The sequence below is a fragment of the Bacillus rossius genome, chromosome 15, assembly GCF_032445375.1.
Source record: "Bacillus rossius redtenbacheri isolate Brsri chromosome 15, Brsri_v3, whole genome shotgun sequence".
Classification (NCBI taxonomy): Eukaryota; Metazoa; Arthropoda; class Insecta; order Phasmatodea; family Bacillidae; genus Bacillus; species Bacillus rossius.
The window spans coordinates 18,164,951-18,192,932 of record NC_086342.1 but is presented as its reverse complement, the minus strand read 5'-3'; the positions used below and the strand labels follow the sequence as shown (position 1 = coordinate 18,192,932).

At 37.7% G+C, this 27,982-nt stretch overlaps 1 protein-coding gene across 1 annotated transcript; it reads right to left on the bottom strand.

The window, feature by feature from the left end:
• Positions 1–26,666, bottom strand: LOC134539200 (uncharacterized). The gene is made up of 9 exons (XM_063380978.1): positions 26,466–26,666; positions 25,307–25,466; positions 21,130–21,323; positions 17,152–18,947; positions 12,868–13,179; positions 11,372–11,482; positions 10,592–10,827; positions 8,635–8,754; positions 1–7,527 (listed from the first exon to the last, which is right to left on the bottom strand). The coding sequence occupies exons 1-9, from the start codon at positions 26,619–26,621 to the stop codon at positions 7,385–7,387; spliced, it is 3,228 nt and encodes a 1,075-aa protein (XP_063237048.1). The 5' UTR covers positions 26,622–26,666; the 3' UTR covers positions 1–7,384.
• Between the last annotated feature and the right edge of the window lie 1,316 nt (positions 26,667–27,982).

Here is a 27,982-nt window from a genome sequence, read left to right as displayed (position 1 = left end):
TTTTCTTTTCCTTTTTAGGCACATTATAAGTAACAACCAAATAAACTACTTAACCACACAACTATTTAAAATAAAACCAACCATGAGTAAATAGATAATCAACATAATCTCCTCTGCTATAGTTTTGTGATGTCAACAAATTATGGCTCTAAAATTAATTTGAGAAGCCTTTATATAGTTACAAATAAATATTCATTTAAAGAAAATGCAAACATTAAAATAAATATATATTGAGTGCATGTCAAGTTTACAACTTTGCTGCCAGCTTGCCAACCCAGATAAATGAAATTATATGTACATCAACACACAAATATCCACACCTTTATGGACCTTTACGGTAGAAAACTCTAGTGCGATAGTATTCATTACATAAGCAAAATTACATTCAGTCTCACGAAGACACTAAGACCCTGGTGTGATTTCTCCAAACAAATAAAAAATGCAAAATAAATATATAGTAACATTTGTAGATTTCCTTACGACCTAACAAATGTGTAAAACCGATATACAGATATAATACTGCACTGACAAACAAATTAACACAGAGGAGGTAGTAACTTAACGGACAAAAACAAATTTTTGATTTTTTAGCAAGGTATCATCGTCCAGAATATAAAATTTCACTTTAGTGGCGGCAGTACATCAAATTTGGGACCAGATAAATATAACATGTACAGATGTAAGAAAAACATACATATCGAAAAATTTAACTTCGAGCAAGCCAAGTTGTCGAGTTTGAAATCAACACTCATCCTGGGAATAAATGCAACTAAAATCTCAAGACATTCATGTTTGCCTCCACCTAAGAGGAATTTAACGTGGCACAAACGCTGATGATAACATCCACAAAACTTCCTTGCAAACACTGAATAATTGGAGAGAACAAAAATTAATTTACTTTAGCACAGTCAAAGATATGGTCAGAGAATTCCCCATTTCATCCAACTTATGCCACTTCACGTAAAATACCCAACCACAAATCATATTCCTGCTGTGAAAGTCTTTTTTCCTCCAGGACATATCTCAATATTCAAACAGCACCTTAATTAACACAAACCGAAGTTGAGGCTGGCAACTTTTTACAAAAAGGAAAGTTACATATTTTAACAGCATGTCTGCAATAGTCAATGCTATGAAGAGATTATGCTGGTAACAATTATTCTGACAACATTTAATCTCTCTTTTTTTTTCTTAACACACACTTTCATATTTATAGATAAAAAATAACCCGTACTTTAAACAAACTGTGCATCATTTATGAAATATAAACAGTTTGTAAATGACATCTCATTACAGTTATTCAAAATGATTATTAAACTGTACAAAAACAATCAAGCTTAATTTCTATAATCTTACAGTACATGAAGGGCTCTTCTAAACTACTGAAACAAGCAATATTGTTCTGTACTTGACACTATGATGGCTTCTGTGCCATTTAACTATGCTACACAGCTACTACAGCAAGCATGCCAGGCTTTGCTGGCTTCAGAGACAGTCTTCCGAGACAACAGGACACTATATTGCAGCTACGTCACACTACGTTACACACCTGGCTGTGTTCCTGTGTTGCAGAAGAGTTGCAAACGAACAAGTTTTGATATTCTGCACATTACAAGACGTAAGTCTGATATGCTCGCTCAACGTACAACTAGTGTGGGGATTTCCCCGTTAATCTGGTTTGTAACATAAGAGGCCCAAAACAGCCGTCAACATTATTCACATCAGTCATGAATCTCTGGTAGTTCTACCAGCACAATCTAGATTATTTTTATTTGATTCACGAACTTACAAAGGAAACCTTTTATGTTCTATTTCACTATCTGCTGCTACCAACAACAAATCTCAATAACAGACTATAAAAAAATTGAATTCAAAACACAAGTGCCAACTTACATAAGGATAAACAACTAAGTTTTCAAAAAGGAATAACAGACTAACACTATATTATTGATCAAAGATGCTCTCTACCCGTAACTGATGCTGTGAATAAAAAACTTTGTGGTAAAGTGGTGCACAAACAATAAGCTAAAAACTACAGAGCAATTTTCCAATTATAACACTCCAGGATAAAAAAAAATTGTTGTTTTCAAGTACTGCCTGTAGTAAAAACAATTGATGGCAAATAATTTTGAATTCATAAAGATTACAAAAAAAGTTACTCATTTACTGGCAGGATGCCAACTGAATTTCAAGTAAAATTTCTTACATAATTTTTAATTCAGAAGTAAATTATTAGACACTAACAAAAATATTGCAAGACAATCTACGTTTAAGGGTGGATTAGGCCCTGCCATCTGGGATTTTTCCGACTTTTTGCTATAATTCTAATTTTTAACTCTTTTTCCAAATGTTTTTGCATGTCAAGGCATAAATCATATCTCCCAGGCCTTCTATACATTGTTGCAACCACATATTTATTAACAGGCTCTAGCTTGTAAGCACAATTATTACTTCATGCGGGTGATTACAACTGCCATGATAATCACACCAGTTCACAAGTGTTGACTTCAACAAGTAGCCAAACCTAAGTCCTATGCCATGCCATACCAAAATATCTAGAGCGGACGCTTTGTTTCATGCAGAATCAAAATATTATAAATTCCAAGTTAATGAGGCCTAATCCCCCTTAACAATTCTCTACAACACAAGCATTAATCAGACAAGGAAACCATGGTTTGTAAATCATACCACACCTTGCATACACATTTTTTGGCATTGTCCTTCTACTAGAGTTGAACTGTGTTGTAGTAAAGGTAATAAAACGACACACACTGCGAATTTACAACTGGATCCCATGCACTCACACGAACACGCAGCAAAGATATGGCACAAAAAAGTATTGACAAAGGATGCACTCTTTTGATGACTAGCCAAACTTAACTGAACAGTGCATCCCCAAAATATTTTTTTCCTCCAGCTATACGTAACAGAAGCCACAGGCGTTTACATGACAGTTCAATATACCTTGAGCTTCAATGCACAATACAAAACTCAGGGAAAACATTTGCTAAGCATCACACACATTTGCACATTACTGGTTCCTGGTTCTCTGTATTGCTAGAACTGGTAGGCTGAAAGATTTTTACATAAGTGCGTGGAATAATGTACGGAACTCCAGGACAAGAGACGAATGTGATCAATGGAAGATAGTCAACAACTTGACTCTTGTTCTATCATTCAAGAATCAAAGTCCTCTGGGATTGTTTCTATAGAATCACCGTTTTATTTCAGTAACACTAATTAAGACATACTGATAATTTGCCCGACTACCCCAGGATGATATCAGTGGGTTTACGTCGCATTGCGGTATGTTTTCTGGAACAAGAAACACCAGGAACGATACTTGTGTGCCGGAAAATAATCTTGCTTCAGCTAAATCCACTGAAAATGCACATCAAAGTCAGACAGCATTTATGCATGAGAAAATCAACCTTTTACCATCAATCCACATGCTGGTAAGGGAATAGTTTTCCAAGCTATAAATAATAACAAATGCTTTCTAAGTCAACCAAACCATGTTTCGAAACTCAGTAAAGTTCCTCACAAAAAACTGAGAAAAAAATTCACACCTTCGGCAATAAAAGTGTTTGATTTCATCCGCAAGTAAGGGGTGACAAAAAAATTGCACAACTGCTCCAGTGTTGTGAACTGGCCAGGAACTTACTACAAGATGGCAACAATAACACACACATACATACACACTAATAAGATTGTTGCAGGTAAGTATTAAAAACACAGTCACTGGAATAAAAGGATCCAGTTAACGATTTGTCACAGTGGATGGATTACGTTGAGTAATTTTCTGAAATTCTGTATGCTACCATGGTTTCCCAACAATACCTGATAAACAAACAACTTTTGTGAAGAATTTTAACTATAGTAAAATAAATTATTTTGCTTTTATTGGCTCCATAGTTCAGTCTATTCTAAAATACTATAATGACTATAAGTTTTTTTGTTTCTAGTGAGTAGTGGTTAGAAAACGTCACCAAACGATTCTACATGGAACAATGTAAATCTACCTTTCACCTACTATTTTATACTTGAGCTCTTGCAATTAGTGCACATCATTATAAACTCGTTTGACCTTTACCACTAAATATGTTACGAGTCATGAATAACATGACAAAGAAGAAGGGATGTACGAAGTTCACTTTTTTTGGAGGATGAAAATGAAGTTTGAATAAATTTCAAACTTCTATAGCTCAAAATCCCAGTGGAATAGTAGACCGTAAAGAAAAATAAGAGAATCAAAGGCGAGGATTTAAAAATCTATTCCACTCAGAAAAATCTGAATTAATATTACATGATAATTATTTTTAACATTTTCTGCATGTTTTACATGTAAAATTTCATTTCATACTAACTTCTTTCAACTTGAGTTTTCAATTACCATAGGCTTTAACTCCCTTTCAATCGTACTTGAACGTGGTTTTGTCTGATATATGCAAGCCAATAATGAGCATCAATTACAACAACAAAAATATATCATGAATGATTACTTATTTAAAAAAAAAAAGTATTCCTTAATTACATAAATATGCGGTGGAACAACTATATTCTTGTATTCCCTCAGTATCTTCTGCTGAAATTACATAGCATAAGAAAGGAATAAAATCTCCAGCCACATTAACGTTATTTTTTTAAGTGTTGTAAGAAATCTCCCTTTGATGAGCTGGCTATTTTACCCATTAGCAGCGATGTATACCATGTTGCCTATGCTATTATTTATATTCAATATATGTATATTGGGAATATTTTAACATACGATACATGTTTTAACTGCATAAAAAGTCATATGAAAATACGACGTAATTACGCTAATAAAAAAAGCACAAATGTTTGTAGCAGCCAGGTCTAACAAATATTTTGTATTTATCAGGCAATGCATGACATGATAAATGGCGACAATACAATATTTTGCCTCTCTTTAAACTGAAGTCATCACACCTCCAAGTAATGCTTCGAACACCCATACAAGTAAATAATGAATATTCTAAAGGCACTTGCTAATTGTAGGTAGTAAATAAACTTAATCTTCTTGACAAAATTAACATAACACATCTTTGGTAAATTGCTGAATAAACTTTTAACTACGTTAAAAATACAGCTGGAACATTGCTGTAGTCAAGAACAGAAAATGATTTACACATCATACTCAGTTCTTAAATAAACATAGACAATGTACTAAACCAACTGTTAAGAAATTCCTTATTGATACAAACACTAGAAGAAGCTTCTCATATATTTTTATTTCTACAACCTAGTGATAAAATGGCAACTAAAATGTGTCTCATGAAAGAATATTATTGAATAACCAATTACATATATTATGTTATTTCCAATTTCACCAATATGAAATATGAAAGTATAGTAAAGGCATTCTCTGGCAAAAGAAAAAAAAAGTTTGTACTACAAAACAGGATGGCATGGTTTAAAAATATGAAAATATCAACAGGTTACAAAAAGAAAAACTATGTTATGACAAAATATTTTCTAACATGATCATGTACTTTTTTTTTCTAGGGATAATTCAGTCATTTCGAGATTCTTCTGTAATTACTGAAGAGTAAAGATACAATAAATGAAACTGCCTTGTCTCATTGGTTCTTAATGCTTACTAAACAAAACAAAACATACTTCAATCTGACTGCAAATTGCAAAGTATTTGATTTATTGTAAATTATTACCATTACACCAACAGGAAGCTGCCAAACATAGTAGCTAACAAAGATCATTTGCACAGAGCTGTTTATCAAATTGAAATATTTTCTACCAGAATAATTGACTTTTTCAAGATAACAAGCCCACCTTGTTTTCAACAAAAAAAAAAGTCAGAATTCAAACATAGGCAAGGCTACATTTTCTTCTCGTAAAAACCAACCAACAATTAATGATGAACGCTGATCAGATTGTTTTATCTTAAGCTGCAAGATAAAATTACATAGCATAAGAAAGGAATAAAATCTCCATCCATGTAAACTGGTTACTTTTTTAAGTGTTGTCAGAAAGCTAAATGTGATGAGCTGCCTAACTTACCCACTGTGCTAACTTTCGACCTACCAACCACTAGGCCTATGCGAAGCTTCGACTAAGCGAATCAATCTAAGCTCTTTTTAATATGCAATTTGACTTTGTCAGGAAATTTGCTTTATTTTATTGGTTGCAAAGCTTTAAAAAATTGGAATACTAAAATTCGCCTTGAAAATACTATTTTTTTTTTGTATTGTATATCTTCAATAAAGTTGGTAACTTAAAAAATAAAAAGATGACACTTTGTTTGCTTTTACGAATGCTCAATATTAATATTATGCATGGTTGTTTTATAATTTATATTGAATGATGTTATAAACAGGGCCACCAAATTGGTTATAATCACTTAATCAGTTAAAACATTCAGCTTTGCCAAGAGCAATATATGAAATTCAATTTGACTTTGCAAATATTTTAATAGTTCAATTTGAAAATTCGTTTCGCATCAAAAAACTAGTATTCACAAACGTCTACCAACACCATCTTGTCTTATCCCAAACAAAAATTTCCAACTTATTTAACACAGTGGCTTTAAATCCACACAAATGCTGGGACTATTCCTGGTCGATTCCTTACCTTATTTTCCTGCATTATGTTTGCTGAATGAGTCTGTCAGCAAAGACTTAAACCTCAATGCTTACACTGAACCGTTACTAAATGGGAAACTTCTAGCAGGGATGTGACAGATATAACTCCTCAAAGTTAATTACTTCATAATGAGCATTCACTGTAATGACAAACATGAAAAGCAACACTGTATTTCACACAGTTTTCTTTGAAATTATTTGTGGAAAATTGGAATGCTAAATAATAGAATACAACCCAATCAAAACGATGAGTCAGTGATAGCAACTTTTATCTTTAACTGAATTCTTTTAAATTTTTTATGTATACATAGACAGTGTTTCATTTTCTGGGTTGTTAAAGCAGTGAAATCTCAACAACAACAACAACAACAACAACAAAAAAAAATGTTCACTAGAGATAAAATGCCTGATATATTTTATATATTTTAACATTTTTGGATAGTCCAAATGACAATTAGGTAAATATTGCAGTTATATAAATGGATAAAAAAAAATTGAACTATGCCAAAAATGTTCTTAGCTGATCAGCCCTATTTACATCTTGAAAAGAAGAACAAAAAACATTATTTCCGTGTCCCAGGAACAAAAATACTATCAGTGATGTGAGGACTTGGGTGTCCTTGTGCAGTCCAGAAGTCGAGCTGTGAAGTAAACAGCTTTACCTCTCGGTAAAAAAAAAATAAAAACAACCACTTACTGTAACAAAAAAATAACAAGTGGGGCTTTGAGCATGTGCCATGGTTGCGGAGACGGGCCCCCAGGGCCTAACTGAGAGACGTGGGGGCATGCGAGACGACCGAGACGTCCGTCCCACGGGAGCAGCCGGGCACGGCCATCTTGGACCGGCTCGTGGCGGCATCCGCGAGCAGCAGCAGTCCGATCCAGAGGTCCGCCCCCACCCTCTCACCTGGCCAGGAAACCGACCGAGGCCCCTCGTGACACATCAGATAAGGCGAGAATACTCTTCAATAAAAAAAAACCTTTTTCCTCAAAAATGCACTCAATACGTATGCAATCAAATAGTTTTAAGAACTTGTTAAGCAAAACTCGATTTTTGATACATTTTCTATAGATTACAAACTCCAAATGGTGTTGGGTCACGTGCTGAAAATAATGTATGCTATGTAGAATATAAAGTAATTAAATTGTTCAGGGTTAAAAAAATCTGTACATTGCAGATTTTTGAAAATCAATAGGAAACAAAGACTGTTTACCTTATTTAAGATTAAAAAAATTATTAGATTTACTGTAAGGCTAAGGGAGTAAAATTGACTTAAAACAAATTCTTACGAAAAACTCAAACACGAAACTCGGTTTTCCGCAAGATGTCTACCACACAATTCAGATAAACGTTATATTTAAGAAGGAAAATATTTTAAAACATAAAGAAGCCCACCAAATAGAAAAATAAATGATCATGGGGTATGTTCCTTAAGCTAGCATAGACAAACACTTGTTCAACAATTTTTTTTTTCAGACTTGAAGGCAGTTTGAAGTAATTGACCACACCCAGATTCAGTCACCACATTATTTTCCTTCAAAATTTGGTTTTCCTGCAACCAAATATTCTGTTTACATTTTCCTCGTATGTTGAAGGAGAAAAAAATAGATTTTATTGCAATATATTAAATAAAGGTGATCCAAGACAAATGGTAACTCAAAGTAAGAACTTATTTCAATGCTGTTTTATGGACAGTTAATTATATTTACCTGATTTGGCTCTTTGCTTTGTTAATGTCAACTTGGATTTTTTTTTTGGTGCGTGATACCAGGCTAACATGTTTTCGTGAGCAGTTTTAAAGAATAAAAACCTCATCCTATATCAGGTTTATATGGGACTACCGCCGCCATCGCAGGTTCATTAGTACGTATTCACGTGTCAAGGCACTGCAGAGCCCCTGAATCGATAATCCTGCACGACAGAACACACTGGCGATGCCTCTGCCACGACACGAGGTCAAACCGGCTGCTGAGGTGGACGCGAGTTCCCGCCCGGTCACGAGGACACACTGACCTTCCGTCCTGTCGGCGTCGAGCCTCCGGATGGAGTTCCTGCGAGCCTTGCGTTTCTGACTGCCCACCGGGTCCTCCGCGGCCGTCTCGTCGGCTTCGGGACGTTTCATCAGAGGGTGTTCTGCCAAAAAAAAATAACATGCTCATGACCTCTGTGGCTCTAAAGGTTTTCGGAACACATCACCTTAACTGTGGGCCGTCGAAAACGAAAAACAAAACACAAGAAAGAAATGGTTGGGGAAAAAGGGGGACGTCTGTACAGTCGGTTTACGGACGATAATTTTACGTGATAACGTCATAAGTTCCTACACATTGATGAAAAATTGCATAACTTTTTAATTTTCAAATATTATTTATAGTTATTTTTTTTGCAAATTTAATTTTACGTGCATTATTTGCAACAGAAAACCAATTAAGCTCGACTCACAATGCCGTCAAATCACGTGACGTTCAGCCAATCCATCCATAAAAACCATGCCAAGATTCAACTTTCAACAGACGGACCAAAGAATGAAATTATAACCTAAAAAATGTCTGAAAGGCATTGTCTATATTTTAAAAGTTTTTTTTTTTTTTTTACGTGCTAAGCTGATCCGCATTATATTTTTAATTTGCTTATAAACATGTTTTGAGTTTGATATTTGAAACAACAATTTTCTCAGACACAAAAATAATTAAGCACTGTAACTAAAAATATATATTTAAATAAATATTTTAGGGCTTGTTTAATCATTTATAAGTGCTTAGCTTACATGATCGTCAAACTGGTAAACCTTTACAAAAGAAATTTCCTCAAAATAGTTGTTGGCAGCATCCAACTAGGGAAATATGCTGATACCCCATTAACTTGTTGATGTTTTAAAAGGTATTTACTGTTTTGTTTATCCTACATCTTTCCTTTCATGTATTTCTTAAAACTCATTTATTATAACATTTACATGACACATACATAACTTCCATTCTCCTTCACTAGTGTCCATCTTTAAACTCTCTTTTTCAACTGTCTCGTATTACCAACCTCACAACATACACATAGGCGTGCCCAGACATTTCCATTAGGGGGGGCCCTGCTAAATTTTTAAATCAGAAGCTGAATTTAGAATGTTAAATAGCCTAAATACATTCACTCTTTGCGTGTTTATATTTTTGTGCAGTATCGACGAGATATGAATATTTACTAGTTAATATTTATATCCGTATAATTTTAGCAATCTTGAAAATATGTTTTTTTTCCATAGACAATGTTTAAAGGGTACTCACACATTTTTCCCTCTCGAATTTTCCAATAGCTTGGTCCAGATCTACCTTGAAATTAACTGCTTTTTAGTGAATGCAAACACAGCAATTCAGACAACGGAACTTTAACAAACCTCTTAATTTTTTTTTTTGCTTGGCCATTTTAAGGGACCTCGTGTTTTAAATAAACTAAGGCGGCTGCATTTCCAGAACGATAAAATGTTTAGAAATATTGATAATTACCACACTGCAACACTGAAAAACAGTTTGAGTGTCACAGTGCCAGGAATATACGAATATTAACGAACGCATTAGAGAAAATGCCGATCTGAGTGATTACATTAGGGGGGGCCATGGCCCACCTGGCCCCCCCTGTAGGCACGCCTATGAACATACACAACATTTACCATATTTAATTTAAACGATTAAATACAATTTCTTCCTCCCCAGTATAAAAACAAAGAAAATTTCTGTATGTGAAATTATAGTGCCCTGTCTTTATCAATTGCTATGGCGATGATGTTTGTAACTAAAAACAATCAAAATAGTACTTATTTCTAATTACATTTGAACATAAACTGATTTTTATCTGAGTACACGAATCAGGAATAGTTTGACAAGCAGTTACTGAACAGGCATGTTTCTAGAATCAACCCAATGAAACGTCACAACTCTTCAGACTGATTGGGGGCGAAACTGTTACTGGAAGGCAAGCAACTCACCACCAGGGATGTGGTCTGGGACGACCGCCGTGCCTTCCCGGGTGACAGAAGGCGTGCTGCTGGGCACGATCGCGGTGACCGTGCACATGGTCGAGTGTGAGGCGGCAGTCTCGGATGTGGTTGTCGACGTTTTCAGAACGGCGAAGCACCGCCTCTTGCGGTTCTTCTTCTTGATTTGGAAGTCTTCTAGGCTGAGCGGCGGCAGAGCACCGATCTTCTCGTCCAGGTTGAAGTCGCTGAGCACACAAGCAATAAATTCAACACATCAACTGCTTGCTTTAAGTTATCATAAAGAATTTATAACCAATACTTAAGATAGTAATCACATGCTAATGATGTTAAGCTAAAATCTTGTACAATAACCATGAACGAGCACTTATATTTTCTTAAACATTCTAATACCACTGAATCACTAATATTTTTAAAGATTTGAGATAAAGGGGAAGAAATTCAGTAAAATCAAATATTCAACACTGAATAAAATCAGTTTTACTAAATCCACCTGTGTTTTTCATCATTGTTTCCTACAATATAAAACTTTTAATAATATGTAATTAAATATACAATATGTATTAACATGGGAATATTAGTACATGAAACTAAAGGATTTAATGTTTTGACATGCTTTTTTTTTATGAATTGTACATTTTTTTCTACCATGGACCCGTTGAGATCTAGATTCAGATTCAAGATACCATTTGTGTTTCGAATTAGATATTCAGATTTGAGGAAATTGGCATTTGACACATCACTAATATCCACAAACAATTGTGCACTTACAAAGTTTCACAATCTCTCTTGGTAGCACCGTCCGTTGCTAAATCTTGCTGCAGCAGTGACTCTGAAAACTTTCGTTTCTTCTTTTCAATGGGGGAGGTAGCTTGGCTGAAGCTAGAACAAACACATTACACAATAACTGATAAAACAGCTTAACCAAAATAGTTAAAATTGAAATCCATAAGATATATCTTCTAAATACTAATGAATAATGAGCTATTATTGCTTCGTTCTTGCTAGGCAGAAAAAAAAGATTCCAGCAAATACCAAGGGATTAGCTTTTAAGTAGAGATGTAAAATTATGTACCTCGGAGGCTAGCACCATGACCATAATGTAAATTTTTTGCTGGGTATATTTATTGGTATTGAGCACTAGTGCCATTTTTATATACAAAAGCCTACAACACTATTTCCCAAAAAAAAATTAAAACATTAAACTAATACAATCTTGAAAATATTGATTTTGTCCAATAATATGTTTTAAGAATGGTGATTAAGTTCCATAAAGCAATTCCTAGAACTAAAGAAGAAACCCGAAAAATAAATCAAGTCAAAACAAATCAAAAAACTTGCTCTCCTAAAAAGTTACAAGTGTGTAGCTTGGTGTCCTATACTTCTGGGGTACAGAACTGTTCTTCTGGGTTCAACCCGTTTGGATCTTTATAACCATTGGCGTCGCAACCGGGGGGGACGCGACCCCCCCAATAATTAAAGTCTTCAATTTCGTCCCCTTCAATTATATGTTTAGTTTCGTAGTTATATTAAAAATATGATATCTGTGATACAACCCATATGTTGCGCATGGTGCATTTAGTCCAATCACGGTAATGTGAGCAAGCTTTTTAATTCGATCTTCGTGTAAAATCAAAATCAGGTACGATACCGAATACGGATATCGTCGCCTGAGAATTGGAGTGTTCTATGTCCATTGAAGTCGGAACTGAGATATAAGCATTTGAAAGTTCAAACAACTATGAATATCATGACATAAAACAAAATAATATTGGTCTTAAATTAAGAACATACATTTTTATGTGTGTAGACGTGTGTGGATATAGTACAAATGAATACTAATATTAATTTCATGTCCATAGCATAAAAAACCTAAAAAGTGGACATAGAACACTCCAATACTCAGGCGGCGATATGTTAACTGTGTTTTTACAAATTTGTTCTCCGGAAATATTTTTTTTAGAAAAAATAAATAAATTACATATTGCAACCAACTACAATTAGAATATATTTAGGAAAAGAAAAATGCCCGAAATCCACCTTTTTGCACCTTCGAACCCCAAAATTTTCCCGGGGGAGGACCCCCCGAACCCCCTTGCTTTTTTTTTTCCAGGGTGGATGGATATTCCTCAACAACTAAATCAATTGAAGTTGTCCCCCCCCCCCCCAAAAAAAAAACATCCTTGCGACGCCCATGCTTGTAACAGAAGCTGATCAATGTTTAATCTACCGGGTGCAGGTGCGATGAGCCCGCCGAGCACGCTCACCTGCTACAGCCAGCGACAGACGCGACAGGCGCGAGAGGCGGTAGCGCGTCCAGAGAGCCCTCCGAGCAGGCGGAGAAGGTCCTCTCGCTGCTGCAGCAGGACGAGGCAGAGTCCAGCCGCTCGCGCCTGGGCGACCCGGGGAGCGGGGCGTGCCACGGGAGAGCGGCGGACGGGGCCGCCTCCCCCCCCGCCGGCGCGGCGTCCCACGGCCCGCGCGGGTCCGCCGACGAGGCTTCCCCCGCCGCCGCCGCCTCCCTGCACGCTTGCTGCTGGTGGAGGGTCTCTCTCCTGGGCGACGGAACCACCGTCCCGCTACGTCCAAACAAATACACCGGTTCATTATTCATCGTCTGTGGATGCAGAACGCAATTCTGTAAGGTTGGCAGGAAAAACAGACGAAGGTGTGTAGAAGGGGAGAGGTAGTGTGTAAGGAAATAAAGAGAGTAAATAAATGAGATAGTTGTATTATTACCGAGTGAATAACTTGTTAAAAATTAACAGTGAAAACAACGAAGAAAGAGTTTTTTCTCATGAGGTTAGATGGGGACGCACCACAACGCCGAAATGCCAAATAGACCGCAACGCCGACTGTTAGAAAACTGCTGTGTACCACAACGCCGAATCACCACTACGCCGAAAAATGTAATTGCAGGACTGCCACAAAGGTTAGACTAGGTTAGGTTAGACTACACTAGGTTAGGTTATATTAGGTTAGATTAGACTAGGTTAGGTTATACTAGGTTAGGTTAGGTTAGACTAGGTTAGGTTAGGCTAGGCTAGGCTAGGCTAGGCTAGGCTAGGCTAGGTTAGGCTAGGCTAGGCTAGGCTAGGATAGGTTATATTATGCTAGGTTAGGTAAGGTTAGGTTTGATTGTGGTATTTCGGCATTAAGGTACATTTAAGAAATGCACACAAACTCATTCCGTTGTTATTCCGGCGTTGTGGTCAATTTTGACATTCGGCATTGTGGTAACGACCCGGTTAGATGTACTAATCTTTATTTCTACACTTACATTGAAAGGTCCTTCATCTGGAATGTTTCAGGACTACTTTTTTTTATGGAAAAACCCAGATATGTTAAATATAACACTACAAAACAGGCTAGACACACTGTAAGGAAATGAAAACCGACAGCAACAGTAAACTCTTGAGTAGACCTATGTAAAGCTTTGACTAAGCGAATCAATCAAAGCTCTTTTTAATATATGATTTGACTTCGCCAGGAAATTTGTTATTCTTTTATTTGAAACTTTGCTTCTGATGTGAATCTTTGCATTTGTTGCAAAGCTTTAAAACTTTTGAACCCTAAGCTCATGAAAATATTAATTTTGTTTTATATATAAGTTTAGCTTGAATAAAGTTGGTTTCTCAAAAAAATCAAAAGGTGGCAGTCCGGTTGTTATTATGAATGCTCAATATTAATGTTATGAATGGTTATTTTATAATTTTTATTGTATGATGTTGTTATACATAAAGCCCATTTATTAATCAATCAGTTCAAACATTACAAATGTTAATTATTTTTTCACTTCAATGCTGTATTTTGTAAAAGAAGTGTAATACAGCTTACCTGAGAACAATATTCGCAATTAGATTTCACTTTGCGAATATTTTAAACACTCAATTTGATACTCCCTTCACATCAAAAAAACTAATATTGGCACAGGCCTAACCCTGAGGGAACTAAATCCACAGGCAGCGCAGTAATGTGACTAGGCGGTCAGGGTCTACAGTCTGAATTCACTCGGGTAAAACATGGACGCAAACGAACTTGATTGGTGCCGGATCACAGAATGCACGAAACCATGAAATGCCATATTAAAGACCGTCCACTAAAGAAAATGTCTTTTTAAAATATTTTTGCACCTAGTCATGTTACACATGCCATATTTCAGCAAGCATATTTAATACTAGTTCATCTCTCTTTTAGCATAATCTGCATATTGCAACAACCTTTCTTGCTTCCTTAAAATTTTCCATTTTAGCTAAACTTCTCCATACACAAAAGTAAAGAAGGAAGAGAATTTTCACTACTATCTATTGTGTGTGTTTTAGACAGAAAAATACCTACTCTAAGACTCGGCTGAATTGGACATTTTATTTTCTTGTCATTACCATATTTTTTTTTTATAAATATTCATATCTATATTGCTTTGTATTGTTTGTTGGGTAACAATTTTTCTGAACATTTAATTACTATAAACGTTATTTTCAAGCTGCAAAAGGTCATCAAGTGATTATAATTAATACACTTTTAAGTAATTTTATGGCACTTTCAATTTTATTTTAATCATTCAAGGAATTTAACTATTCATTTGTAATTTTTTTAAGGAATTTTAAATTTGGTGGATTTCACTTTTATTATTTCAAGCCTTTTGGCCTGAAAGTTGCTTTCTTCACTAGGGCACCCCTTGCTAGTCGTCCTGTAGTTCTCTGGGCCCAGTATCACGCCACATTCCCACCAGAAAATTGAAATTTCAATTGTCACTCTGCCCACACCAAATCTTTGCCAGCAATCCCCTTGTAACAGTCCTTTACCACAATTCTGCAGCATTCCTGCCGAGCCACAAGTATGCTTCCTCTAGACTTTTAAAAATTTTTCTTTCTACTCACAGTTTTTCCCCCTCACCTTAAAACTGCAGATTTTGAACTGCACTATCTTCTGGACTGCTTTCACCCTCCAGCGGAATGATCCGTCAGTGGTTGGCGTCCCTAGCATGCCCAGGCAAATGCATATGACCATTTCTTCCTCCGCCGCAACCAGTCGTGATCTTCATGCTAGTCAGTTTTTGTATTTTTCGGCACTACATGAAAAATTTGGCTTGATTAATATGCAGTCACTTTGCTTCGGGAATCTTTCTCAAAAGTAGTTTGCTGGTCAAAAAGATTTATTTACGTCACCTCATGTGTGTGTGTTTCTACATTTTTGTACATCATCCAAGTCTTCGTCCTCCATTTTGAGGAAATAATCCGACCCCACATAATTAGTGAGTGGAATCCTTAAGTTTTATTTAAATTCTATCCCCTTCAGATCATGACAATTTAGATTTTTTACATGTTTGGTGTTGCATCTACCCACTGTTTTACTCTTGTGATCCAGTGGGCTTATGGGTTCGTGCAAAACGTACCTATGTAATTTTCAGTATTCTTCTCTAGATAGTGGTTGAACTACTTTAACTTAATTCAGCTCTGGAATAAGCCACCATTCCGCCCAAGTCGTGTTACCAAGCGCCACGATGGTCCACAGATAAGAGAAAAATTACTTTTTTTTATTATGACTGCAAGCACAAACTATTTCAATAAGATTGAAAATCAAGAGCACAAAATTAAATTTAAAACATGAACTAAACTTAAATTCATATGGAAGTAGCCCCATTTTCTTAAGTATTTCTAATTATTCTAATTTTATTTCATTCAGCGTTGATACAGTATTTATAAATGTCTTGACACTTCACATGTTTAACCAGTAAAGGAAAGCTTCTCAAACTTTGTGTTGTTATTGCTTAAAATTAATAATGTAAAGTAGATATTTCCACAATTAGTTTCAAATGGAAACTAATTCATATTAAGATAGGATTGTAAATGCCTTTTCAAAATCTCATTTTATAAATAGTGTTTTTTTTCCAGTATGAAAAGCAGCTTTTGTATTAAACTAAAATATAAAACAACGTAATAAAGAGGGATGTTACAAGTAAATGGTATCTGTAGAGAAAAATTGAGATGAACCAACAATGCAAGATAGCTATAGGAATAAATTTTCTTTGTAAAACCACTGAATGACAAGATAAAGAAATAACCAACTATGTGTGAGCCTTAATGAAAAAAGTAGCATTGCGTATAAAAACATTACTGTGCAAAAAATTAAATCAAATAAAACACAGCAAAAAAGCTCAGTGTTATTTGTGTTCTGCAACATATCACCTTGAAAAAGTAACACTGCTCCATAAATGTAACTTGATCCCTAAATAAGAAAAGACTCTTACTAATTTTCAAAATACATAACCTACTACTACGACACCAATGGCCTACATGTTATCAAAACTGAAAGCAATTTTTTTGCTTCATTTCTTTTTTTTACTTTTACTAAAGAATGTACTATGTACGAGACGCCAAGTTAAATGACCATATGCGTTTCAACGTTTCAAGACACCAAACCTGCCAGCATTTGGATTTTCATACAATCCATCTTGAAGTATTTCACACAATCTTATGTAGTTTATCACAGGACTATAAACTGTATATGACATGACGTTGTAATGAACTATCCACAAGTTTGATACTTACCCTTCGACGGTACCAAGCACAGCCTTGCGAGCTCTCTTGTTCACACCGCGGCTAGTCTCCTTCATGAACTGCTTGTAGCGCTGGCCCTTGCAGGCCCGCACAGAAGTCTGTCGCTGCGGCAACAGTGCCGGCTTCCCCCCAACGTTAGCAAAGTCTTCGCTCTTCTTGGAGCTTGTGCTGCTCTTGAAAGAGTAAGCTGCGACGTTCGCACCCGACGTTGCCGGAGGATTCGTCTGGACCCCCACTTGCGACGCATGCTCCAAAGAGCTAAGGAAACACGGAGCTGTCTGCTTTGGGCAGGGTTCGGTCGAAACGTTAGGGAACGGAAGCAAACGTGACTGACTGACAATGGCGGCACTCGTCAGAACCGTTTCACTATCATCACCACAGTTCTGTTCTGCTTTGTAGCGCCTTAAATGTTCCTTTAAAGGGAACATTTTTACAACCGAACTTTCATGTGTGTTTGCTGGCTTGGTTTTCACAGTTGTATCATCATCACTACACTTATCAGCCACAGTGGCAGTTGCACTAATTTGAACTTGCCTTGAATCACCACAGGAACTTGAACACAAATTATTACTATATACTGTGCTTTCTTTCCCAACATATCCACCCGAGGTAACGGGACATTTTATTGCTTCATCTACATGTACAATTTTAACAGGCACAGACAAGTTTTTTTCACCATCTTCATCACAAGTTTCAGCTTCCAACCTATTAGAAGAAAATTTCACACTTAAATCACTTTGAGGAAGCTTAGGTTCCTTAGAAAATGGTAAACATGAGATCGTTTTTGAATCATCACAACCTGAAGAAGTCACTACGCAGTCCTCCGACGAATACCCGGTAAAACTAATTAATGCATTTTCACAGCCAGTTTTCAAAGATGCTGCATCAAAAACTTTATAGTTGATCAAAAAAGGGCCACTGCTGGTTTCAGACGCCTCAGGGCATTCTACTGAGAAAGGATGTTCGGAAGAGTTGTTAGGAATACAGTCCGCCAGACCACAGTCTGAAGAAGGGGAACCATCAATATTTTCAACAGCCAGAGAACCATTTTTACCCTTATTGATGTAAAAATTGTTGTTGGTCAACGATGCCACGATCCTACTGACATTGATGTCTTGCGCCCACGTGACTATTTCAGTGCCGCTACTCGGAGCAGTCACGTACGAGACGGGCTGGCTGCAGAAACTGTTCACCACACTGTCCCTCCGAGTGGTGGTATGTGGCGGCACGAAACTACCCGGGACCCCGGTCAGTGGCGGGAGACTGACGACGCTGGGGGCACTCTCAAACTGCAATGCACTCGTCACGCCACAGCGACGAGTGTCCGAGCTGAGGAGTTCCTCCGCAAGGCTGTCCCGATCGGACGCGGCCGCGAACGACTCGGAGGTGATGACGCTGGACCCGCTCGAAGTGGAGATGTAGCTCGACCGCACCTGGAAACACGGCTCCTTGTTCACCAGCTTGTCGACGACAAAGTCTATGATGACCTGTTTCGACGTGTGGAACGTCGTCTCGGAGTCCCCCGGCGCTGTCCCGGTGGCAGGAGAGTCGGTGTTGGACGACCAAACGATCGAGCTGACTGTCCGAGTGCCTCCTCCACAGGACGCACCCTGCGGAGTGCACGGGCTGTGGTCGCTGGCATCGTCCCGGGGAGAGTGAAGTGCGGTAAGAGGCAACGTGGTGAAGTTCGGGCAGTGACTAGACATCATGGAGGAAGGGAGGTTGCCAAATGTAAACTGCTGCCCATTCCATTCAGATATGTGCTTCTCAGGAGGACTGGCCAATTCCTGAAAGACAACCACAATCCAAACTGCATGTCACTAAGAATATGTACGACACACCAGGTTAATACTACAGATTTGAGCGAGAAAAATTTTCTTTTTATCGAATACCAACATAGATCCACATATTATTTAAGATAGGTTGATACACTAAGATAATAGTACAATCTTTAAAAGTATATTGCAGTGTGAACACACTTACAGTGTTTAGTATTTATCCCCTATATTAACTTTTTATACCGCTTATAATATTTTAAGTCATTATATTTTATATTACAGTACCGATAAAAAAAAATTGAAATTAAAAAGTTGGTACGGAACTGTGGAGTATTCTCGTCTGTATAGTCCATTTTGTCTTTTTTTTTTCCATCTAATGGCACACTTCTTTTGTTATGTCATTATGTTTATATAAAGTGGTTGATAAAATTTTTCCTGAAAAATATCTCTAGTTAACACTACTAACAGCACAGCAACCACTCACCGAATGTTTATTTGATGCATTAAATATAACTAGCTAATAAAATAATACTTTGCTCACGCAATTTCAGAATATTAGTGATATTGTACTGATTTTTAAGAGAAGAATGAGATTTATTCCAAACATTTTTACTAAAGGAAGAGAGAATAAATTGACAGGTGTCCAAAAGATTTAATTCATTACCACAAAAAAATTTTAAAATGTTATTTACTAAAGCTGGTATGTATAAGCTTTTTTTTATTATTATTTTTGATATAGATTAAATATCTGATTTTATAACACGCTTTTACCTGCGACTTTGTATGTTTGGACTTCAGAACTGGATCCAGACGAGAATAAATAGAGATAAAAAATATATGGACGAATCTGATTTGTACTGCAGTTGTACGCTTCATTGACATGGTAGAGTCACAGAATTAATATTGTTTCTTGACACTCATAATTTAATGCAATATATTTTTGTAGATAACACTATACAATTTATTACTACACGCCAGTATATATAAGTTGCGGGCACTCAAAACTCTTGAACAAACAACATAGAGCTAAGCATGGATTGCCCAAATAAATTCCTGCCACTTTCAGTATTTGGCTATGGGACTTATTGTCATTGTAGCGGGAATCGCAACTTCACAAAGTGAAATGGCAAATATTGGCAATCATTGGAATGCTGGGAATCAACACGCTCTCTCCTATAGCTGCTCCCAAATGCTCGCTGGAGTTTCTAGCAAGGTTGCGGACTTACCATGTAGTCACAGCTACGAAATTTTAGCGGTAACCACATTAGACGGCAGAGAAATGATTATTAATGTGTATTGCAAGCTTTTTGAGTGCTTTCAATCATCTGCACCGGGTATTGTTTTGCTTAAAAATTATTCTGAAAACACAGATTTTTAGCCATTTTCACTCTTCTGAAATTACATTTTAATAACTAAATATGGAAACGGAACAACCCATACCCCATCAGCGTATACATAAATGCTTTTTGTATGCAGACACAACTTGGATACCTTACGCAGTTTTCAAATCGCGTGGTTTTCCCTGAAGTTCTGCACACCATAGGGGTCGTCCATTAATCACGTAATGTTTTTTTAGCAAATTTTTAACCCCCCCTCCCCCCTAGTGATTTGTGGTGAGGTTTCAGACTTAACCCCCCCCCCCCAATAAACCACGTGTATTTTTTTTGGTACAAAATATTTTTAAAAATTTCAGAATATTATCTTTAAATATAGGTATAATCTAATTTAATCCTGGAAAATTAAGCACAGTGATAAAAAATGTCCAGACACACATTAAGGTTGCAGGTTTATTCTCACTGGCATAAAAATAATAAAGGAAAGGCTTACATGTGATTCACGCACGTATTCAGCCCCCAAAATCACAAGTCTTGCCGGCGACTGGCGAGCCGAGCCGGGTGGTTCACGTTGCGGCGGGCGGGGATATTGTTGCCTGGCTACGGCGATTCAAGGTCACGCGTCGCTTTTCGGTTTAGTAGGAATCGGGCGAAAAAATAAATACTCGTGATATCTCTCTACACACACACTCCCCCTCCCCCCTTGTGATATTTCGTGATTTTTCCCGACCCCCCCCCCCCCCCCCCTTTTCGAGCCTCACGTGATTAATGGACGATCCCATGCGTGCGTCCGGGTAGAAGCTGTGCAACCGTCCACAGAATGACACGCAGGGTTCGGTGCAGCGTCTCGCACGTACCTGTCCCTCCGCGGCCGGCTCCCCGGCGCAGGCGGCGTCGAACAGCCCCTGCAGGTAGCGCTTCTTGGGGGGCTTGGGCACGGCGGGCGGCGATGCCGGCGGGCTGCCGGCCGTGCTCTGGCCGGCCGCGGTGGTCGCGGTCGCCGAGGCTGACGAGAGGATCAGCGTGCTGAGGCGCCCCATCTGACTCTCATCTGCCGGGCACACCACCGTCCTCTCCCTTAGACCGAGGCCAAGTTCAAATGGGTCAGTTAGTGTATTTTTCAGATGTACATACAGTACACTCCCTATTTAACGCGGTTGTCGGGGGACATAACTTTTACCCGCGTTGTTTCATAACCGCGATGTTTCGATGTGATTAAGGTCAAAAGGCATAAAACACCGCCTGTGTTCTAATAGGTCGGCAAGCACGCACAGTATAGACGGCCCGCCGTTGTGCGGACTTTGCATCCGCAGTTTTCACTAAACGCAGGTGAAAAAATAAAAATAATAAATTTTAATGATAAATATTAAATGTTGAATTGTTTTTATTTTTCCGCGTGCCGCGCACAGTTTGTCGCACGGCCTACGAGCGCGCCACACGCCGCCATACACACGTGCGGCACACAAGCTGCTGCCAGTCTCGTGGTGTCAGCCACAGTATCTGCTTCGTCAGTGTCCGTAACAAAGTAAGTGCAGTGTGTGCGGTTACACACGATTCTGTGGTCGAAGTCTTCTAAAAAGAAAGGCCGTAGTGATAATTCAAACCGAATATGAATCGCAAAGTACCGAGTTTGATTGACAAAATAAAAATTCTATATTTACTTACAGATAGCTTGTCTTTTGCAGAAGTAGGCCGCAGATACAGGAAAAAACTATTCTAGCATTCGTACAATAAAAAATAAAGAATCGTCTATCGTGTCAAGTGGTTAAACTTTATTATCCATGCTTACAGTAAATTATAAATGGTCACGTGTGGGAAACAAAAATTGCGCCAATTTAATTTTAGCGCAATCAGTGACGCCGTATTAAAAACCGTGTTAAACTATGTCTTTACTTATTTCACCAAACACTGTGTCGAGTTGCTGAGTGTGTGTGGCTCGGATCGGCAAGTGTTATATTCCCCAGCCTCTGGTTAAAGGTCAGGAGACCGCTACACATAAACGTTTCCGGGAATTGTTTACTACCTCACGGCAAAAGTGGTACAGTATGGTTCACGTAAGTATTGGACCACTGGGAATTCCTGGGCAAAGATTAAAAATACGCTAGCTGATTTACTTTACCATTTAATGTTAAAACATTATACCAAAGTAAAAAGATGAACGTGTATAATACAATGAATTACCCAATAATATTACGTCTGTAGGTTTAAGTTGTAACAAAACATTTATATACAGATGTCCAGTAAAGTACCAATTAAGATTCTGGAGTGGAATTTTAACCACCGGACTACCTGATTTTGCCTTGTACGCAGGGACGCTGCTCAGTCAAGTGACTCATGCTCTGCCTGTGTGCTGCGTGAACACATTCCCTCCCCCACGCCCCCTCGCCCAGTTTCTGCCCGCTCTAATCTCTACCTCTCTCCATATTCTCGGCTTGCCTCTCCCTATCCAGCGCTTGCCGACAACCAAGCCTATCCAACATCAATCCCCAGCCGAGTCACGCTGGATAATGTCGCTGGACGGTGGGCTTTAGGTCCCCTGTTTCATTTGTGAGAAAGCGACGTTAAGAACTAGTCTTTCAGAAAATATCACTGGGCTGGATTGGACCATAATTTGAAAACCCTACAAGATAGAGGAATAATGTACGGAGATATCTTGTTTATAATTTCACTGCGGACATTTTCTACGCCTAGGCTTTTTTATGCCCGATGCTTAGTTTGTTAGTTACAACGCAAAATTATCCTAATCGGCTATCAACCATTTATTCCATTATTATTCATTTCTGACTGGGGGACATGGTTTGACCCGCGATATACCCGATTCCGCGATCAATCGGGGCGCGATATACCGGGAGTTTACTGTACATTGATTCTGTTAACATGAAACCCTTTTTTAAAAAAAAAAAAAAAAAAGTTAAAAGATTTTAGCATAAATATTGTGTGCTATTTTACTAAATACAGGTCTCAATGGCTAAAATAATATAATTTAAAATATAATGGTCATAAATAAAACAAAAATTTTTTTTTTTGCCATGTATATCATTTGACTGAAATTTATAAACAAATTTTTTTCACTGAAACTACCAACTCAGAAGTTTAAAATAACAGGCACAATTATTTTAAATGTTCAAACTAACTTGGCATTTACATAATCTTGTGATTTGTAATTACAAGGAGTTTCATTAGACATAAAAAGCAAAAAAAAAAAAAAAAAAATGATTTAACAGTTTTAACAAATATGTCATATATTCTGAACACAAAATCGTCACACAATATTTCTTATGCTTACAAATCCTGCCGAAGTCGAACATTGCGAAGCATTTCTAGCTATCTTCGCAATGCACACACGTTCTGGATGGATGGATTTAGGTTTTAAATGCTTGTCGGCATTGATGTAGTTAGAGAAGAATGAGTATTGTAAGAGAGAGAACAGTATTGACAGAATGCATTGATTGGTGTGAGGGTGAACAGGATCACACTCAAAAACAAACCCACCATCTCAATGCAACACATTTCCCTCTCACGAAACTCACCTTGGAAAGAGAGTGAGTGATTCAATCACTCAACCACCGCGGCCCCTACACGTGATGTGACTGTGTTTGACGAACACCCTCCTTTTTACAAATTAGCCCAAAATATCAAGAGTTCACATCAGCCACTAGAAATTAAAAGGGATAAATACCAACAGACAGCCGCCATCTTTGTTTTAACAGTTTTCTGGCTGTAAACATTATCATGCATGTTCTTTAAATTATTCATGCAATGGGGAATTTTGTTTTAATGACATTTCTTGGATATACGCTATTGCAGTTTTGCACTGTTTGTCATGGGAAAATTTCATAAACGCAAAAAAAAAAAAAAAAGTCTGTTTGTTCCTGAGGACGGGAACAGATGCCAGTTCCCAAAACGTAGCTACTGTTATGTCATAGGAAACCTACCAAGTTATTTGTTGTCAACATCATTGTGTTGTCCATAATATCTGTTTATCTTCATTGTTGTGTTTGTATATTTGCTGCGTTGTCCAGGTTTTGTTGCCTGTCTGCATTTACTGTTCTTGTTGAAACTCTCTCATCATCGTTAGCCCACTGTGTTAATTTTTTCACCACTAAAGTCCTGCCACGGAATTTTTGTGTTATCCATAATACTTGTTTAGGTTCATTGTTGGGTCTATCTGTTAGGCATCAACTGATTTAGACTATTTTATGTGGGTTTTTCTATTTTTTACTTCTTATTTTGCATTTATGAATTATTCTCACGACAAATAGTGCAAAACTGCAATGGCATATGTCCAAAAAATTGTATTAAAGCTTATCATGTATCATTGTAAATTTGCCTTCATTAAGGCAGAGATCACATTAACAGATTTTATGACACTATAAAATAGTCCCTGTTGACCGTATTACTGGATCTATAGTCTTGTCAATAATAAATGGCCATTATTTCAAAGCACAAGTCAGTCACTACTAACTTCAGGCACTCATTAAATTGTGTACTGTGTGTTAACGAAGCCAAGTATCCAATATTAAACTTTGAAAAAATACATGGCGTGAAAACCGTTGAAATCAAGATGCCATCTTTACGTTTCTATAGCACCCCCATAATTCTGGTAGTATGGAAATACTACTTTTATACTTAAACGTCTCACAATGACTGCATGACATTTCCATGAGTTCAAAAATTTATCAGGAGGGGGCAAACTCTATAATATCATCTTCCCCAAGAAATTCTGTGGAAGAGGTATTTTTATTACTTTAGTGGGCTCTAATAAAATAATTTATTTTTGTCATCAGTCTGTCTGATGTAGATTATAAGTAAATAGCTTCCAAAATTACAGTTGAACTGGATAATAAAAAAAAAAATAAAAAAAAAATTTAGTAATCTTATCATGAATGATTCTTGACAGAAATTAAAAAAACCATGTATATAATCTCTTGCGAAATGAAACCCTGGCTGCACGTCCGAGCAGGTCTTAACACCGCCATGGCATGTGAAACCACTGAAAACATAAAGCAAGAATCTTGCCTCAGCGACCAGTACCTGCGAGTTTCCCCGGCACAATCGGCCCGCAGGTCAAGTGGCACTCCAGCTTGTGGGGCTTGCTGTGGTTCGACGGCCGGGTGACCAAAGTCCGCAACGGTGGGGCCGGCAGTTTGTACCATTTGAAGTCGGGGAACGCTTTCAGGAAAGCTTCTTTGTACTAAACAAATAAAGGTAAAAATAACTCAATTCAGCACACTGTCAAATTTGCAATTCAACTTATTTATACGTTTAATAAACCTAAATCATGATACACACTTATGTTATAAACAAGTTTCTCGAGATGTTCTGCAATCAACGTCCACTAATGGACCAGAGTTTGGCAGATATCTAAAATAACAAGTCTTTGCTAAAAAAAAAAAAACCAACAACTCATAGAAAGTCTTTAATCAGACTCGTTCAGGTCCATGGCCAAGTCTGATAGGCGATTTTGTTGAATTATCAAATTTCAAAATGTGAAGCGTTAAACATAACCCACTAGAATACAGGAAAAACTGTATTGTAATGAAAACAGACCATAATAATAATGAGTGAAGGGTCAAATCCCAATTTTCTCCAATTTGAATCTTAAATTAAAATCCTTGAGAGTACCTCGAATATACCCAAATCTAGGTGACAAGGATCAAAAATAAAAAAAAAATACACGACACATGGAAAAATATAAACTATGATGTTTAAACATTCTACCCTTATAAATGATTGTTCCACAAATTAAGTTTCCAGAATCAACACATATTGTAATTATAATTACATGTTTAAAGTACAGCTGGGTAAATGGTAACAAGACACATACAAAAGGAAGAAAAAAAAAAATACGATTATAAAACGTCAGAGGTTATCAGTGTTGAATTTATTATTAATATATTTCATTTAATATTTTCCTTCTGAAATTTTTCCTCAAATAACAAAATCTTTCGAATACCAAGAATCTGATGGTATTTGAAGATTTGTTTGGCCCATCTCTAGTAATGATAATCTGTGAGAAAACTAAAAAACATTGTCAGCACAGTAATGTGACATGGCAACCAAGGTTAACAGCGGGAATCGACCTGAAAAAAAATCTGAACACGAGCTGCCCTATTTAGTGCTGGATTACGTAATGCGGACTGTATCACGGCGAAAGAGAAGAAGGGGTCGGGGCGGGGCGGCCAGAACCGACCTGTTGCGCGAGCTGAATGTAGGACTCCTTCTCTGTGTTGTCCAGCTGGCTCCACCAGTCGCCCAGGATCTTGGTGATGGCGCGGTTCTCCAGGTTGGGGTAGCACTTCCTGACGACGGTGCGGTGCCGCTTGCAGAAGATCAGGAACGCGTTCATGGGCCGGCGGGCATGGTGAGCTGGCTTGGCTGCGGCCTGCGGCGCTCCCCCCCTTCGCCCCTGCCCCCTCCCCCCCTCCGCCGCAGCCGCCGGCACGCTCGCCCGCCTCCGACCTCGGAGGTGCCGCCCCGTTGTCTTCACTCTGCGAAAACCACCGGCACCCTCAGAGGTACCCACTTTGCCCGGGCCCACTTCTTCAAGGTATCCAATCCAAATTCCATAACATCTCCCAGTTTTTTATTTATTTTTATTTATTTAAAATTGTGACATGCCCACCAACAATCGTTAGTTGGTGGGCACCAGGGGCGCAACAACAGGGGGGACAAGGGTATTTTGCCCCCCCCCCCCCCCTCTGAAACCTTGAAGTGGGGGCAAACGGGGGTGAAGAAAGTGCTGTGTTATCAATTTTTAGACACTAAAACTGCTTAAATAGCACCATTTTCCATCTTGAAATACAAATTTTCCCGGGGGAGGACCCCCGGACCCCCCGCTTCAATATAATAAAAATGTATATTGCCCCCCCCCCCCCCCCCCCCCCTTTGGAAATTGAGTTGTTGCGCCCCTGGTGGGCACGATAATTAATTATACACGGACAAACATAAGGTTATCACCGCAAACACATGGACTCCCTCCCCGGCGGTACCATGATCACGTAATATTTATTTCAAACATCGAATTTCAATTCTTGCAATACTTCCTATCAGTGCCATGGTCACAACGAACTTCCAGATTACTTCACCGGCATGACAAAATTCATTACACAGAATAAAATAAGTAGTGAAAAATGCACTTAAGTTACACTTCAAGGTACCATCACAGACGTGATTCAGCCTCCCATACCAAAAAAATACTTGGCACACCGGCATTGCAATAAACAAAATAATACAATATGCATGGCACAGTTTACGGGTTAGAGATACAGAATGAGCCTTTGTCAAACCATTTAATTCACGTCTCCACAAATTTTCCAGAAATTATAAATTCACTGATAATTCCCGATTTTTTTCCCCCAATGCTCAAAACCTTATTCTTAAAAAGGTAAGAACTTAGTGAAATTTTTCAAACTAGAAAAACTTATTAATTATTTTATTATATTTTTACTAAGTTATCAGCATTTTCAAATGGCTTTGCTTGCAAATGACATGGCAATGAGCATTGTTTATCCCTAATGTCCAACATAACTCGCGATTAAAAAGCATCCAATTAAGTTTCCAGAGTAGCTCAGAGATTACTACACCCTTGTAAGTCCCCTAACATTAAACACTCCTCATCCACAGTTGATCAATGTGAAACCCCTACCTTTCCTTCTAGAAATAAATTTTAATTACTTAGAGTCACATTATAGACATATTATATGACTC